Source organism: Numenius arquata, chromosome 6 (genome assembly GCF_964106895.1).
Source record: "Numenius arquata chromosome 6, bNumArq3.hap1.1, whole genome shotgun sequence".
Classification (NCBI taxonomy): Eukaryota; Metazoa; Chordata; class Aves; order Charadriiformes; family Scolopacidae; genus Numenius; species Numenius arquata.
This window is the reverse complement of record NC_133581.1, coordinates 42,751,855-42,770,410: the sequence shown is the minus strand read 5'-3', so window position 1 is coordinate 42,770,410 and position 18,556 is coordinate 42,751,855. Positions and strand designations below refer to the sequence as shown.

The 18,556-nt window shown below is 38.2% G+C and overlaps 1 protein-coding gene across 1 annotated transcript in view; it reads right to left on the bottom strand.

Moving 5' to 3' along the window:
* Positions 1 to 17,445, bottom strand: part of MGA (MAX dimerization protein MGA) — a 51,158-nt gene extending 33,713 nt beyond the window's left edge. The window contains exons 1-8 of the mRNA XM_074150084.1: positions 16,304 to 17,445; positions 9,777 to 10,707; positions 9,342 to 9,429; positions 9,109 to 9,204; positions 4,485 to 4,613; positions 2,955 to 3,053; positions 1,480 to 2,117; positions 490 to 847 (exon numbers count right to left, since the gene is read on the bottom strand). Coding sequence (XP_074006185.1) covers positions 490 to 847; positions 1,480 to 2,117; positions 2,955 to 3,053; positions 4,485 to 4,613; positions 9,109 to 9,204; positions 9,342 to 9,429; positions 9,777 to 10,707; positions 16,304 to 17,367 — 3,403 coding nt within the window. The 5' untranslated portion in view covers positions 17,368 to 17,445. The remainder of the gene's footprint in view (positions 1 to 489; positions 848 to 1,479; positions 2,118 to 2,954; positions 3,054 to 4,484; positions 4,614 to 9,108; positions 9,205 to 9,341; positions 9,430 to 9,776; positions 10,708 to 16,303) is intronic.
* Positions 17,446 to 18,556: the final 1,111 nt, after the last annotated feature.

Sequence of the window (18,556 nt, the reverse complement as noted above, 5' to 3'; positions counted from 1 at the left end):
TTCTAAGCATAGTTGAGGCCAGATCTGAAACTACTGTAAATCATTGTATTTCCACTGAAGTCAATGACCTATGCAGCTATATACAGCAACTGATAATACAGCTCTAGATAGTCACTTGGTAAGCGGGAACGAAAACAGCACTATGTAAGTGAAGATTACCAGCAACGATAGCAGTAATTATATCATTAGTCTTTAAAGATATCTGGAGAGTTAAGCAAGAGTACCAAAAAGAAACTCCAGCTATTTGATGACAATAAACAACAAAGTAGTGCCCAAAATGCTGATCAGATAAGAGCTAAAAAAAAGGGAAAAGGTGTTACTCTCTGCTGGTCAGCGATACAAAAGCAGATGCTGCAGGCCTCTCTTTGAACTGACTCCCAACTTCTGGGTTTAGAAATATCATCCCTACTACGTCCTAATAAAAATGCCCATCAAGATAGGTGGTTTCTCCCAAGCTGCAAGTAATCACTTTTGACCAGCAATACTCACTGTATTCTACCCTTTTTCTCTTCTTCTTTTCTTTCTGCTTCAGCTCATCTTCCTCCCCATCACCCTCTTCTTCCACATCTTCATCCTCTTGCTGATCTTCTTGTGTTCCATAGAACACAAGATTTCCACGTACAGCCTTTTTCATTATTTTCTTATGTTTTGATCCTCCCTTCACCAGCAACACCTTTCTCTTCAAGCAAGTACAACCAAACATACAGTCTGGCCTGCGGCAGTGGGTAGGCTGACGTTTCTCCAGTGCTAGACTGGCACATATGCAACCCAGTCGACAGAAATCGTTATTGCAAGGAGGTGCTCGCCGTCTTATTATTTTGTGGATAGGTTTGTTTTTGAGAGAAGCCTAAAAAAAGTTTTAAAGAAGTAAACACTTCAAATTTTAGTAAGAGAAAATTTTAGTAAGGTTAAATCAAGCATATGCAGAATTTCTATTCAAAGTTCATTTGGAGTAACTCCTTCTGCTACACGATTTACATATAAAAATTTGTCACCTATATTGAAAAAAAGCAGAAGAGAGAAGAGTTTGCATTTGAAGTCTTCTGAGAAGCAATTTGAGACAACTGAACCATCTTGGAAATAAGCAGGATGTGAAGAAAGCAGAAGAGATTATCATGTCACAACCAAGTTACATGACCAGGAATTTTTTGCAGTTAGTTCAAAAAAAAAAAAAGTGACAAATAGTAAGGAAATGCAGTTGTATTAACCAGAATTTTTAATGGTGAAAATTTGAGATAACTCAATAATATTATTAATTATTCATATCAACACACTATCATCACAATTAGTTTTTTCACATAATGCTAAGTCAGCACTTCTCAACTTTCACTGCAAAGACCACACCACAAAGGAACATCATACTTCGTCATGGTCCTTAGCAGCTTCACTCTTATTTTCTGCATCTATATGCAACATCAGTAAGTGCACAGATTTGGCAAAGCAATAGCACAGAAAGGAAGGAAACTATTAGAGATCTACCTGAGCTGTAAGCAGAGTCGCCAGAGAGATATCTGCTCGTTCTTCTGTAATATAGGTCCGTGGTTTGCCATCCCAGAGAGCGCAGTCTTCCAAGTCCATTAACTTCACTTGAGATTTAGACAAACCTGGTGGACGAGCCGATTGGTGCTGATGTGGTGCTTGACGCAAACTAATCTGTTTTGGAAGTACGTTTTCATCCAGAGCCGGCACCACGAAACTATCTGCTTGGTTAGTCAAACCGCTATTGGAGACAGACTTAGCAGCCTTTTCCCCTGATGAAGAGTTCTGTTTCTGCTTTGCAGGAAAAGGTGAAGGCAGTATAGGCTTGTAGGATGATTTTGCTCTAGAAGACTGTCTGGTTTGAGTCTTTGTCTTCCTAGAGGTAGATGACAGAGGAACAGGCTTGAACGTATAAGATGTTGATGGAATTATGGTGGACTGCTTCTTTAAGACGCTGTCGAGCGTTCGCACGTAGCTAGTGCTCTTAGTAGGAAGCTGATACACCACAGGAGAAGTGGGAGTGCTAGAAGAGAATCCCATACTCGTTTCCATCAACTTCCCTTCATTTTCCAGGTACTCATCCAGCTTGTCACTACAGAAAGCTGAGCGATTCTTCAAGGAACCTTCTGAACTGCCACCTAAACAAATAAAGAGCACTTTAACTAGCTCCTGGGAAATCATACTGACAAATCTTAGAATAATTAAACAATATAGAAGTGATAAATACCTCTCTAAAAATATATACACAATTCTTTTAGAAAAGTACAACACAGGCACTCCACATATAATCCACACTGAAACACAACCAGCTGTCTGAACAACTGTTTTTGTAGAGATTTTACACGTGTATTCATTCAGAAAAAGAGTAAGCCCTGAACAGGCAACGCTTCCAAGCATCTACTTTCTCTGTCCTGAACATCTAGCCTACCTGGTACATCACAATACATCTGGAATCCGCCAATACAACACTGTATGAAAGGGCAGAAGGCACAATATAAATATTCGATCTAAATATTAAGTAAAAACTGGCAAATTGCCAAACATCCATTTCTCCTTAGGCAAGGCAAAGTAATCAAGTACGTAAGGAATATCTACTCTAACTGGAATTAAAAATACACCAGTATAAATGAAAATTACTTGAGTTCATTAGGGTCCCTGAGGCAACAGAATTCTGAAGTTACCATACTTCCAAGTAAACTCAAAACTGACAAACAAAACCAAAACTATTGCACCATTGATCTTCGCTCAAGCCTTCTGTGTAAAAAAGATACGTGTATTTTTATCTTCGTCAGAGTAAGTTTCTCTCTTCCCTCATAAATTCCTATTCTGACCATGGAATCAATATAAGAAATTCTTCATTCATGACCGTTTCAATATGAAAAAAAAGTATCTCTCATTAAGACACACACAACTACCACATTGCAAGACCTATCGAAGGTCTTTTTCTTTTCTTTTGACCTTTTTTTTTTTTTTACCTTCATTTCTAGAAGCACCATGAAGCTTCCCTCGCCAGCCTTTGATTTTTGTGAAATCATTTGTCTTTCCTGTCCTGGAAACAAAAGGAAATCCGGCATCTGGAAAAGAAGAAAGCTAGCCTCAATTTATGAGCCAAGCTTGATTTTATCAATGTCCTAGCAAACTCTGCTTATTTTTTTTCAGGGGTAGATGAACAGCAGTAAATCAAAAGGCTGAATAGAGAGACTTGAATCTTTACTTTTTTTTTCTTTTTTTTTTTTTTTTTAACACAAATTAACAGAATACTTAAAGCCAAACTTCCTGTAGAGTTCTGCTGTACGGCCATGCATCCGCTACCCCATACAAAAGATGTCCTCTCCTGTATTTTCAGTTTTAGTCTCCTTGGCAATGGTGCAAGCAGTTGATTCCAAAATTCAAAACTGGCAAATCAGCAATTCAGTAGGCTAAAATGGAATAGGCAGGTTTTGAGCTACAATCTCTCTCAGCGAGGAAAGTGATTTGAGTCTCTCCCCTCAATTGAGCCAATGACTTTTGTAAGACCTATAGAAACTTTTGATGTTTGCTGTTCTGTCAAATTCAGCTGAGTAGCAACTAGGGGTAGAAACGTGGAAGAATCACAAAAGGCAAACAGCTACATCTCTGTCAAGTTACCCAGGTGCTCTGGGAGCTAAGTTACAATGTAAAAATACTAATAGGGGTCTGTGTGGCTGTTTTACATAATGCTAGGCTAGAAATAATTGCATTTGACGCTGAGCTGATTGAGATCTTCTGAATTGAATCGGCTTCTTTTGCAGCGTAAACAAACCCGAGATAACAATATCTGCCTCTTTACCAGTTCCCAAAAGCAGCAGATTAAGAAAGACACAGTAATCAGAATATTAAAGTAGGACGAAGTAAATAGGAGAAAGATAAGCACCCCTATACTTCGTCCAACCAGTTTATTATTAAAAACAGTATCTACCAACAGCATTAGAATCATAATCACATTATAATGAGAATGCACTTCTTTGGATACCAAATAGAAGTTTAAAAAAGCACTTTTGTAATAAATAATTATCATGACGTTACAGGTTAGCCTTCAAGTGGCACCTCAGGTTCTTCTGGAAAGTTCTGATAGTCAGCTCTGTGAAAGACAACTTTTTCTGTTTTGCATGTGAGCAACGTAAGAGAAATGTAGATTGCTTAGACTTCTTCTGAGCCATTTGAGAGTAGTTAATGTGTGTATTCGTGTTTAGAAAATACAGCTTAAATAAACAAAACATGCCCATATAAAATAAACTGGACAGATACTATTATATGGTATCACAATCACCACAAAATAAAAAGCTAAAGACAATCTGGCCAGAACCACGCAGGACTCCTCGGCTGGTAAGCACATCATAATTAAGGAAGTTCTCACATTTTGTCATTTTAATACTGATTTAATCTCTTTAAGATATCAAGTTCAACTAAATGGCCATTCCCTCCTTCTGTTCATTGATACTAAGAAGGTAATACTTGACATTTCAGCAAATTTGTATTCCACCCACCTGGAGAATTGGGATTGGCTCCTGGGTAGCTCCACAAGGAGTAATTTGAGTATGAAAGGGGAAGCTGCACGCCCAAATATTTCAAGTCAATGCTCATCGTTGGGTCCACAGAATTCAACTTCAGTCCCACTACAAGAGGTAAGTATCAGTAAATGTCTTAATGCAGCAAGGTGTTAGGAAAAAGAAAGTCAAGATATTTACTAAATAATAAACCAATAAGCTACAGGCTTTTCTAGCATTCAACCACCATTTTAAGAGACCTGAAAAAGAGCACTAGTGACTATAACTGTTACTTGTACTGGATTTACAACAGGTATGAATTAAAGAGCATTTTAGGGAATGTGAAATCAAGAAAAAAAAATGGAATTACTTTTCAGAGTTTTCTTGATTACTACCAAAGTTTCCACAGAAATTTATTAACCAAAGTGTTGGTGTTGTAATAATTCTTGCAATACAAGTTTTTGCTTGTGCATTTTTTGAAGAAGTTAGCACCGCTGACATCCTTGAAGGCTAGAGTTACTGCCTGAACCACCCCAGCTGACTATTTGACATTTCATATGACTACATATATTATCAATCCTGACAAGTAGTACTTATACATCCCCTTCTCTAATAAAACCTATTCTTGTGCAAGAACATACACCACACACACTTCAGTTTCAACCAGCAATAAGAGACAAGAGCAAACCACATTTTAGTTCTGAAGAAGTGTGTGTGCACGTCAGGAAGTTACGATACAAAGTTGTATTCAGACAGCACTCTCAGGACTAGTTCATCAAATGATCCAGATCTCAGTAGGTTATTTTTTTCCCAGGCTTGGCAGTTTGCAAAAAAACACTTTTTTGAGGTTTTTTTGAAGCAGGAGGAAAAAACGGCTATAAACTAAATCCATGTTGTTGATACCACCACAAATGCCTACAACATCTTCTTTCATTAACTCCTCCAAAAATACTCAAATTGAAAGACTTTACTTGGTCACAAAAGGCATCTTTGTCCACAGCAAAAAATACAGATACAGAAATGCTGATAAAAAAGAAGTTAGCAAGTTTGACTTAGTACCTATTTCAGAAAATATTGTTACACTGCATTCGAGAAGTGACTTGTCAATCAAATTCAGCTGACATCTGGAGTTGAGATCTGTTCGGGTTCTAGCTATAGAAACCTACAAATGTTGCTCCTGTTGCCCACAGGTCTGAAATTCACATATTAAATATGTGAGTTTTGAAATTGAAAATGTACAACTTGACATGGCTCAGGACACACAAAGTAATATTTGCACATACAGTAGAAACCTTGCACTGGTGGTACACATTTATGTTCATAAGTGGAAACACAGCTACCTGATTACTGGCAGCCCAAAAACAATCAAGATGGAACAAATCTCAGGCATGATAGTTTAAACAGATACCATTATCAAAGACAGTCTAGTGAGATTTAATTTCCAAAGTCTACATAGGGAAAATGAGCAGCAAGCAAGTCAATCCAGCATTTTGTATAAAAACATGTCAACTGCCAAATGTCAAGATGTCATCCATTTCTTTTCAAACTCAATTTAAAATAAAATACAAAGACTACACAATTTATTTCTCTTGACACTCCATTTGAATTATTTTGTCATCTTCAAAAACAAGCCTAGCTTTGTTTAACACTCAAACAAAAATAAGAACATCACTCATACCAGAACTGACTATTTCAGTTTAAGATTGTGATGCAGAGAGCACCCAGAGAAAAAACAGGATGACTCTAAGAAGCGCAACATGGAATGAACGCAGGCAGCCTGGAGAGAATAAATGGTAATTAAGTATATGTCAGTACAGACATCGCCATACAGGACACATGTGAACTACCATTTTTATTCATTTTGATCATCCCCAGCACTGCTAAACTTCAGTTGCTGTAATCAAATAGTAGCAAATGAAGAACCATCTCCTTCAGAACTTTCTCCTCTCCATCAGATGCAGCTACTAAATCTGAAATACAATGCTTGACAACAGTGCCTTTGATTTTCAGGAATACAATAAGGGATTCAAATTAGCTCCCATAGAAGAGGCATCCCATAGCATTCCAGTACTCCAGCAGGAGCTTTTCTTCTAACATGCTCAAGCTAAATTTCCTTCTTATGCATCTTCTTCCTTCAGTCCTGGTGTCTCTAAGATCTAGATAGCCTCAATCACCATTTACTTAACTTCACAAATCAACAACAACTGTGAAGTTCAGGTACAGGTCCAACACATCATCAGTGAATCTCAAAAAGAAACTTAAGCTTCTCAGCTACACTGTCTAAAACCAAAAGCAGAATTAAGCAAATTGCTATATCCATTTCCCAACTGCAGTGAGGACAAGAAAGCCAGTAGCCTTCTGCAAAATAGCTGAAAGCACATTTAGAAACATAAGGGAACCATGCCTCTTTCCCTGTTCTGTAGTACATGACAATATCTGTAGTACATGACAATGTGGTCAAGAAATTTTGGAGAGTAAGTATTGGAACCAAGAAGGCTAATGAGGCTGCACTAAACTCCAAGACATTATTTAGAATCTGTACGTCTGGAAAAAGATACAGCCCTTAAGTCTGGCCTTAGAGTCACCCCTCAGCCGCCTTCTTATGTCTTACTGATGATATTGGGGAGGGAGAGGGGAATAAAGACTGATTCCATTTTACATGCAGCAGCTGAAGTCCAACAACTGAAATATATGTACTGTAATTTTACAGCCTGATCAAATTACATATGTATCTGTCTGTAGTAATGCTCTCGCTGCAAATAGTCTTCACATAATTTCTCTTCCCTCTAAAAATTAGACAGGTGAGGATCATTCTCTTCATGGCTGACTCACAGTTTCATTTATCAGGCTCAGCAGATTACCATTCAACACTGGAAACGATGGTCACAAGCATTCAAGAAAGTCAAAATTCTTCCATCTTTCTTTCTTAGCCTGATGTTTGACTTTTCCTGTCCATTTTGTAGGATCTGTGTACTGCTCAACACACTTCAGAAAGCACCACACACTTCATCACCACTCACTTAGAAGCCAGAGGAAAAGCACATGCGTTTTACATGTTCCCAATTTTCATGAGTAAAATACTCGTCACTAGTGTTTGTGGTTGCCAACATAGCATAATTTTATTATACTTTTCTTGGGTAAAGATGACATCTAGGAGGGCCATAATATAATCCCGAAAAGCCTTAACATTGCTGTAACATTTGCTTAGAGCTGTATCTAACATTGCCAGCAGCTGACAACAAAAGGGATTTTACCACCATTCTTGAAATATGACAACACATACAGATCGGTGAGAGCAGGTTGGCCAGTGAGGTCATTAGAAAATAGGGCCAACTACTTCTGGAATCAAGGCAGGGGAAACTGCATTTAGACATCCATGGTACAACTGTCAGCACTGATGCTACACCACTGAGGTACAACCTAGCTGGGGATAGGTTATCTTGTTTCATTCCCTCTACATCCAAGATGGAGCTTTAAGAGCTCTCTACTACCCTTTGCAAAGGCAGTCTAAGAAGGTGGAAGACAGGAATGTCAGCTCAACACTAGTAAGACGCAAAGGCATCCCTTTAAATGTTTGCTAGTTCTCCTCATACCCCATGGATAAACCATTCAAGATAATCCAGGGTTCTTCACAGTAAAAAGCTCTGTGAGGACCCAAACCGACTAGTATCAGAGTCAAGATGAGCATTTCCAATCTCAATCCCTACAGCATTACAGTTATATGATTGGAAAATTGAGGGCCAGAACCTCAAGAGCATGAGATACGATGCTTCCACTTGGATCAATTTCTTCATCATCTGCTCCGATGTCTTCTTTAACACCATTGGTCTCAGGACTACTATTGCTGAAGATTCTCAACAGCATCAGTAGAGAGAACATTAAGTTCCGCTGTGTTGATCCTTGACTTTCTTCCATCTGACCTCACGATAATATTGTATGTAAATGGAAGATCACAAACTAGAAATACCTTGCTTGGCCCTCTCATGTGGCTAGTGAACCTGGACCTACAGTGACTCAAAGCAATACAGACTCAAACACCACAAATGTAGTCTTAGTTAAGCGTTTCTGGATCTCCAGCTCCTCTACTACCAGGAACTGGCTATTTTCTATGGAAGAGTAAAATCAACTCCATCTGCTCTCTGCAATGATTAGCTCATTACAAAACAGGAATGGCCTCAAGTCTGAAGGCTCAGCATCTTCTGCAAGAGGCATACAATGACATGCAGCCTCTTGCTTTGCTGTTGGAGATTCAGGATTCATCTTTTGCCTCCTCTACCTCTTCTAGTTTGCAACATGAATGTGTGAAAATGAAAACATCTTTATTGGCTGGCTGAAACAACTCTTGAAGCCTCTAAGAAACTGAGTCAGATGCCACAGATTCTCCCTCAATGCCGCAAGCGTCAAGAAGGAAACTGACAGTTTCACACAAATTTCCTTTCATACTCTCACATTTGTACATACACACCTGTATGCTTTCCTCCCTTTGAAAAAAAAATAAATAACCAAAATCAGATCCCAGCTGTGTTGGGCATGCACAGCACTACATCCAGTAGGAAATTATCAATTCAGTAAGATTAAGGATAATATACAACCAGGTGCAAGAACATGTACACTGCCGGCTTACCCTCCTGAAGGCTAGGATGTATTACTTGCTTATGCCTCAAGGTCTTCAGCTCTTCCATCAATTCCTTTTCCAGTACTTGTATTCTTGCTTGACAATCTACTCAAAAAATAAAAAAGACAGAACATATAAAAAACATTCACCATGCAAGAAATTGACCTAAATGATTAATTTCCCAGTGTTTTTCCAAACTCCCTTATTGCAGGGAATCGCTTACAAAAAATACAAAAACGTACCTGGATCATTTGTGGTCAATAAGGGCGCTTGAAGATTTTGTGACTCTTCTCCTCCAGCTCTATCAACAGTGTGAATGTCAAGAGCTTCCTACATACATAAAGAGCCTTGAATAAGATACCTTAAAACACTTAGATGTAAACTAGGCCACATCAAAGTATCACTGAAATATTCAAAGCATGACTTTGTTTAATAAATAAGTAAGTATGTATACTTTTAAACAGAACTCTAGATCCCACTATTTCTCCCCAAGTTGCTAAGAAGTAAAAAATTGTTACAATTAACATAGGTACAAAACAACAACAGATTTGCAAAGAGGCCATAAATCTCAAAACTCAGTTTAAAAGAAAATATACCTTCCGCTTGTAAGTGCAAAGGGCTTAAAAATGAGACATTGGAAAAGGTTTTTAATTTTACTCAAAACAGTTAAGTTTTACCTTTGATGCAAAGGACACAAAGAGGACTCCATCAACATCTTCAAGGTCTGGCTTAACATCTGGAAGGATATTCCCAGGCCCCACAGAGGTGTTCTTGCTTGTTATTACAGTTTTCCCTATTCCTTTAGGTGGTCGACCAGCCTTGGAAATTTTCAGTTTCCGTGGCCTTCCTCTTTTAGTTGTAACTGATGACAAGGTGTTTTGATTGGTACCAGAGCTTTTCAGGGACATAGGATTCTTCAGTATGCCAGGCCTTTTTCTTCCACAGATCTCTTTAGCTGAGAAGTGACAACCCACTGAGCCCCTGAGACTAAAATTAGATGATTTAGATAGAGCCCACTGGGCCTCTCCGATTGAAGAGTATTTCTGTGACATTTTACTCCCAGGAGATTGTTTTTTCATAATTAACTCCTCAGTTACAGTGGCTGTGCCTGAGCAAGAGCCTTTATGATTTTCAAAACACACAGGCAATGAATCCAGTATTGCACTCAAAGGGGATTTTTCCTTCTTGCAGGAGGAGAGCATGGTCTGCGGCAGCTCAGATATCTTCACCGTGCTCTTTGTGACTGCACAAGGTTCCAAATAGACCACAGGCATCTTCCCACTATCCAGTTTTAACATTTTTGCTTTGGCAACACCCGAAGGACTGGTTAGCACACGCTTCCTAGACCTCAATTCTCCATCAATTCCATCTGTTTCACTGCGTCTCATCAGGTGTTTTTGTAGGACAGGATCATCATCATCAGTGTTGGAATACTCATCAGTTTCTTCATCTGTGTCTTCCTGTTTCACACTTATTCCTTGTGTGCAAATACTTGACTCGTAGTCGTAGTCATCTACTGGTTCCTCTTTAATGACTACATTAAAGTGTCCATTTGGGTCCAGTGGGGATGCCACACGGGAACTGCTTTCATAACTGCTAGCAATGGGACTGGAGTGAGAGGGAGGGAACAAAAACAAAATACAACACAAGATCTTTATCAAATCTCTTCCTTTACTGAAATTCCATCATCTCCCATAATCCTTGGTTACACATTATAAAAAAAGTTCCAAAATGCCCCGAGACATGAGTCTCCTAAATTAGCTGTTATTTACAAGCTTACATTTTTAGAAGTAAGCACTCAAAAAAAAAAAAAAAAAATTGCCATCATTAAAAACAATCCAACTTCTTATCTGAAGGCAGCAGCACAATTTCCTTCCCTAGTCTAACAGCAGGGTGACATTTGCACTTTTTCCTATTTGAGACTCAGCATGAACTCACACCAAGCTATCGTGTTTTAAATGCTCAGAAGTGGCCTCAGTTTGTGTGTTATCTCATTAAGTCACCTTACTAAAGCCATTGTGCTTGCAAATAAATAGCCAAGTAAGTGCCTAATGCACTTCAATTTACATGATTTAACTAACGTTTTAGTTAATTCATCCTGACGCCACGTACAGACAATTCCTATATTTAACTGTTGTTCTAACGCTTACAGAATGTTAATATCCTATTGAATTATGCACCATCTTCCATTAAGTCTGAGTATTAACCTAACCAGAATTTGACATATCGTGCATTAGATACTGAAGACTAACAGTGCAGCCAGTTACACGCCGATGATGGGCTTCTTTGAGGGACAGACACATCAGTCAAAAAATTGCAGTCAGCAGTTTTGTTAAGCACATCAGAAGCTGGCTCCTTGTCATAGAATGAAACAACTAAAACATGAAACCAGAAACTCACACCCACGATGAACCTTAGAAAATAAGTCAGAACTTATTTACTAAATATATCAGATCGTATTCCAATATTACCTTAATATATATTTTGTAAGATACTATATACCATTTTAGTTATGTTAAATTATTATTCAAATTCTGTTAAACTCATGTTATTAAAATGTTCTTAAAAACCCCAATATTTGTTAATGTTAGTTAACGCTAATATAATTTCAAATATAACTTAATTTTAATAACAATCTATTATACATAAAGGCAATATCGCTTTATATATTGTGCATATATGCACATGCATTTTAGTATTATTATCCATCCACCCACCCACCCACCCCCATAGCCTTTAAAGAATGACCATGCTCAGTTGAACCCTGTGCTGGGAGTGAGGGAGGGGAAGATGCGGAGGAAGAGGTTGCTTCCGCCTCATTTAGACAGCAGATGTACTTGAGGGAGAAAAGCTTGGACACACAAGAGTCACAACATGGAGTTGGGAGTCTCCACCTCATGGAGAGAGACTGCAGTGTTAAAACAGGGAGCAGAGAGTGAAAATACAGATTTATATATTTACATATAAAATTCCTAAGAACAAGACACAACCTATCTAGAAAACCTGCTGCAATTCAGAAGGACAATAAGTAACCAGAATTAAACCTCAAGTAAAAACCTGCCTTCTGAGTGAACAGCAGGCAGCAGGAGAGTGGGATACCAGTCCTGCTTAATCTACTGTCTTCTCCAGACAATGAGTCTCCTATTAGAAAGTTTCTAGCTTTCATTTAATTAAGAACGTCAAATGTAAGATTAAAAAGACTTTCTTCTTCAGTGAGTTTACCATGAAAGAAGTTATAAGACAATCCACTTACAGGTTATGGGCAATTCAAAATCCTGTCACATTACAGCTACAGGTTGATTCAGTACAGCAGATCCACAATTAAAGTGAATGCTATTAAGAAGATCTGAGTCATCTGCTCCTCTATCTTAAATTTCTCAAAAATAAAGAGACAAAAAAACGTAATAAATTTGCTGGCCAGGAATAAATTTCTCATCTGAGTTCTACTGTTTCCAGTTGGAAGCCCAACAGGATTACCTTTCTACTAGGGATCCAGACAGTATTCAAAAACAAAGAAGCCCTGCTGTAAAAATGAAATTTCTAGAAACGAATGTTATTTTATTCTGCATATCACAACCATAAGCCAGATGGTGTCAAAAGCGAGGTATCACCCATCTATGTGTATGTATGAGAAGATCAAGTATTTGCACCAAACGGTGAGCAGCATTTTTCTAGATTTTTAAATTCAGATGCAATTATCAACTTTTCAAACAATAAAAAGTTGCTTTTTAGCACGGAAGTAACTTCACAAACTAAGGGCCAAATGAAATTATGTGCAACATAGGCAGTCACAGAAACTTCTCTTCCTATATCCTATCGCAAATTTGTCCTCTCAAAATTCTCAGCTTAATCCAATACTGGGTAAAAACAGTGAAATAATGTCTTAACTAGTGCCTTCTTTGCCTGATATGCAACAATGCTCATATTCAAGCAAACTTCTTTAAACCCCAAGTAATGTATTCGGTACAAACAAAATAAAACAGCAAAAGCAGAGAAATCATTTTCTTGCATTTTGTCTAATTAAAAACCATTTATTGAAAGTACTGAGATATATGGGTTTGATTTTTTTTTTAATGTAGATAATTTTTAAATACACTGGGGGGCAGGGGGAGACACAGGACAGGACCACACACAAAAACCCCACAACTGATTTCTTCTGGAATTAGTCTAGCAATCTGTGGCTGAGGTGTGAAGGATGATCACTTGCCTTCCTCTTCCAAAAAGAAGGCAAAGAGAGAAGAAAATTAAACTGTCAGACTAAACACAAGACAACTGAATTAGAAAAACATGGCTACTGGAGCATTAAAAAAATATCACAATTGTATTTTTGAAGCAGGAAATTCAAAAGACATTAAAAGGGAGAAAGGGTACATTAGCCTGTAAGACTTAAGAATCAGTAAAGTTTTCTCATGTTTCCCTCCATGCCCCCAGTATCTGGGTGGTTCCAGACATTCCTGTAGTAGTGTCCACAACTCAAATTAAACATTTATTTTCTTTACAATACACCTGATGAAACTAAGCATACTATAAGCCCATAGGGAAAAGAAAAACAAACAAACAAAAAAAACCCACAAAAAAACCCCAAACATATCACCTTGTTTAAAGAAAACAGTCCTTTATTTCCAAAGTGCACTAGTAACTCAAGATTAAAATTATTCTGATGCATATGCAACATTTTACACAGTTCCATTCTCAAAAATGTCAGAAAAATTGAGTGTTGTGGGAAATATCACACACTACAGCACTTGGAACTCCACTTCCTTTGGAGAGCATTATCTGAGAGACAGCAATTCCCATTTTCTGACTCTCACTCAAATCTAAACTCAACAGAAATCACTACCTTGCATAAAAGCAAGATAGCGCCTATCAGCTGCTAGTAATAGCTGGCCTATGACAAAAGAAATGCCCAATCTTCATTAATATGCAAATATTAATGTATCTAGTTTGATAAAGAAAAATGCCACTTGCTCACACTGTCCCTGAAAGGCTGGCGCATTTATGAATGGATCTCAACTGCAAGGCACGAAAATATTTTCAACAGATCTGAATGAAAAAGGAGAACTAGTGTTCTGAAAAACTCCCAACACATAAAAAGACAGCTCTGCCATTTCTTGGATGAGATCCATTTTTCTCTTTCCAAGTACAAAACCTGACTTTTTGACATAGATTACAGAAACATAAAACAAAAATCTGGAGAATGCTTGAGGGTTTTTTCTAGGACTGTGGTAACATTTTTTCCTCAAATGATAAATGTTTCCTAGACCAGAACAGAGAAAAACCCTCTACTCTTTCCCTGTCTGTGCAGCTTTTAGCACATTTCAGAGATAAGTTGTCTTGGAGGTAAAGCCAGGAAAGGCATCTAACATGCTTTGGACCAAAAGAAATTAAGTCCACCAATCTGCATCATCTGTTCTTAAGGAAGGTCCTTGAGTCCTAAAAAAAATGGGGTTTGTTCCTCAGGAAAAAAGTGAACAAAACCACCCCAAGCTTTCCAATTCAAACAGTTTTCCAAATAATCTGCTTCAATGACCCCTTCAGGCAAACAAAGTGATAAAAATTTAACTTTTTCAACTGCAGCTGACCCCAAGGAGAAAAAAATATCACCTTGAAGACAAAATAAACCTTTCAGTAATTATTTTCAGAGTTTTACTGTTTTACTTCCAATATGCAGTTATCTAAACACTTCTCCATGCTGTATTCTTAGGAACTAAAGAAAGCTCAAGACATGCTTCTCTAGAATTTACAACATTTTTGGAGAATATAAGACGGCTAGAAGTTACGTTTCTTCCTAATACATTGACACCGGAAAACACTGCAAGAGAAAGGTTAGGACACTAGATCCAAAAAGCAATTCTAGTACTCTTAAGAATTACTACAACTAAACCTAATGAAGTCTCAAAGAATGGAGAGCTTTGTAATTTGAAGTTTTTCAGTTACTCAAAAGGCAAGGAGATACTTTCTGCAAGGAAAAAAGAACCAACCCAAAAAAACAATCAAGCAGAACTCTGTCCTCTCTGAAACACAATGAAGTAGGACAGTAATACAGCCTTTGAAACAAGCTGTATAATTATATCACAAATACAACTTTTTTTTCTTCTAAGAACTGGCCTCTAATTACACCATTATCATCATCCTGATATCCTGCAGCTAAATAATTTCTTGGTGTACTGATGTACTGATCTACATATTGGCTGCTTTTGTCACTAAATCTTTTTTCTTTTTTTTTTTTTTTTTTTTTTTAAAATCACTTCTTCAGGTTCGAAGTATTTCCTCAAACCAGGACACATCTTTTGACACAGATTCACTCTTTGCTAAAGCTGCTCTATTCTATTGCTTAATATTTGGAAACTAAGTGAAACTCCAGTAAAATAGTAGTTTTTGCCAGGCTTGGTTTACCAACACAAATGCTTACTGGTTAGCATGTTCATTATTTCGGGTTGGCTCTCCCATATACACTACGCTGCTTTACTACGGTTTGTGTGATATGCATAGAACGGTTCAAAAAGTCAATGCCGGTTACGTAGGTAGACATAAAATTACCATGGAGCAAATTAAGGTCTGAACAGGGTAAGAGTTATTCTGAAGGACTTCCCCAGGTGCAGATTCTCTTACCTCACAGCAAATATGAGGCAACTGACTACCAACAGGCAGGCTACCTCATACTACTTTGTGGAATAAAAGAATTCACACAAGCAGCTATTGAGAAAACAGTAGCATGCTGCCAGTTACAACTGCCCTGTAGCAACCCCTACACATACCCAACCTAAATACCCATACACACCCCACACCCCTCCGCTAATGAAAACTGAAGATACAGAGACAGCACGTCGCTGTGGTAAGCAACCCTAAAAAGAAAGGTGATGTTCTGATGACTGCAACGTCCTCTGTTTAAAACTCTGACAAATTAAATTCAGCGTTCTAAAATGCTAAGAGGGCTAGGAGAAACCCTCCAACACTCCTTTAGAAAGGGAGTTAAAGAAACATAGGCAAAAATACTGAACTCTTACACTCCTCAGACATGTTAGAAAGTCCAGACTGATAGATGACTGGTTAAGTAAAGAAAAGCTTTAATAATAAGTGTTCTACCATTTTGGGTCAGGCAAACTTTAGCTGTAAATCTGTACACTGAACACTGTATTATTTAAACTTTTACCAAATACCCCACTCAATCAGTATTTGTTCCAGAAATAGAGTGTTAACCCACCTTTCAGAGACTTCTTGTTTTAGCTTTGGCATATCACCCAAAGACAGGTCAGTGTCCAGGAAACGCAGGAAGTCCCTTTCTGCATTAAAGGACTCTTTTTCCAGATCAATGTCTGATGGATTTTGAGCAATGAATGAAGAATCTAAACCTCTCTGATGCAAATCCAATGCATCAACTTCAGCAGGGCGACCACGAATGCTAGCAGTGCTAAGAACATCACCTCCTTCCAATTCTAAGTTACTGTTTTGTTTAACATCACGCTGAGGTCGACTATTCAACCCATCATCTCTGAATCCTTTAGCAAAAGGATTGTAATCTATTTTCAGCTGGGTAATCTGGATGTTCTGGTAGGCTGTAACTGCAAAGAACTCTGTCTGTGGAAAGGTAAATGTATGGACATCTGGGCCGTTGAGCTGAATGACTTCTGTGGCTTTGTCTGCAGGCACCAAGTGAAGTCGCGGCAGATAACGGTGCATAGAATGCAAGATTATATGACCCTCCTGGTCCAGGGTATTGTTGGTAAGTTTGAGTTTGTAGAAGGATACCGGCTGGTGCATCCAGTACTGGCCAGTGGAAGGGGATTCTGGATGAATAAACACTCGACCGAGAACATGTGGTTCTGCCTTCCCACTGGGCTCCCACCAACGGCCATTCCATTTGTATCGGTGATTGTCCACAGGGGATATGTCCATCACTAGGATGTACTTCTGACTGGCATCCAGACCTGTAATCCAGTATCGGCAGTACGGGAACATGCGCCTCCCCTGCTTCGTCAGAATCATCTCTGTGTTGCGATGGTAGAATTCATTCCACATACTGTTGTTATCCAGGGTGACGGTAATGCCCCCTGAGACACAGTCAGCTGGGAGGCAAGTCTTGACTTTGGATTTTATTGGAGTTGATACGCTGCTGGCGAGGGCACAGGCATCACGGTTTGCTACTAGGATTCCTTGGTCAGCTTTACCGTTTCCCTGCTGTTGTTTCAAGATGACAAAAAAAGCAGGTGCTGCACCAGACACAGTCCCACCATCCCGGCTACCCAAGACAATCTGCTGTTTCTCCATGATGAGCACTCTTACAGTTTCTCGAATCAAATGCAAATTCTACACAGTGCTGAAAATCCTCTATGTGCGTTCACCATTCTGGAAAAAAGGAAAACCCAGTTAAAATTATTCAAATACAGCCTAAGAAAATAATTGAGTCTCAAGAGAAATCCTTTTTGTAACAGTTCTCCACATTAAAAACTTCAAAGATAATCAGTACTATAAAATCAAGTACTATAAAATTAGGATATATCAAATCAAGGTTGGCTGTGTATATATAATTTAGGCCTAAGAGACAAGGGGGCTATGACACCTTTAAAATGTGTTTTCATTTAATGCTTTGCCACAACAGGACTCCTTGCTTCACTTGATACTTCAAAGTGCTCTTTGTTCTGATATTGCCTCAACTCTTCAAATCGTTTGCTTAACAAAGAGCATTTGGCTAAACGTGCAGAAGTTTTATGGAGAGCAAATGGCACATCTCTAACACAAAAGCAGAAGTCACCTGCTCTTGCCAGAAAGAGTTCTCAGAGGTCCAAAACTTCCCAAAATTGAAAACGAGGAAAGAAAGGAAAAAAAAAAAACCAACCACAAAAAACTGAACATTAAAAATATTTCCCCCAAGTTTCTTTATTTATTGAAAAAGACTAAGTTTGTGTGGTTGGAATTTCTTTGCTCCCACCCACCCCAACCCCAAGAACTTTTAAACATCTGTCCAAGGCAAAGACAAAGAATAGAAGGGAAAAAAATTGTTCAAACAGATAACCTTTGGGGAGAAACAGACAAACTAACCTCTTAAAAGCCCATGCAGTTAAGATTAAATAGATGAATGTGAAGCACCGGGCAACCTTAGCTACCTCTATCTTCTAAATTACGGAAATAATTTACATCAAATTGTACTGTTACGATTAGCCTAATCACTGCTTAGGGAACTAAAAAAGTTGCCTTTTTCTGCATATACACAATTCCACTTATGTGTGTCTACCTCACAGGCTAAATATTATGTCAACACTCTAACAAAAGATCATGAACAACTTCACTTTTCAAACAGCCTGTACATTTCTCAATGTGAAAATTTAAAGTGTGTGCTTCTGGTAACTCACAAGAATGCCATTCCCATATTCCAATGTTTGTATTTGGATCCTTATTATACACGGAATACAACACTGACAAAAAATAACTGATTCTTCTATCAGTTGTCTAGTTGGTG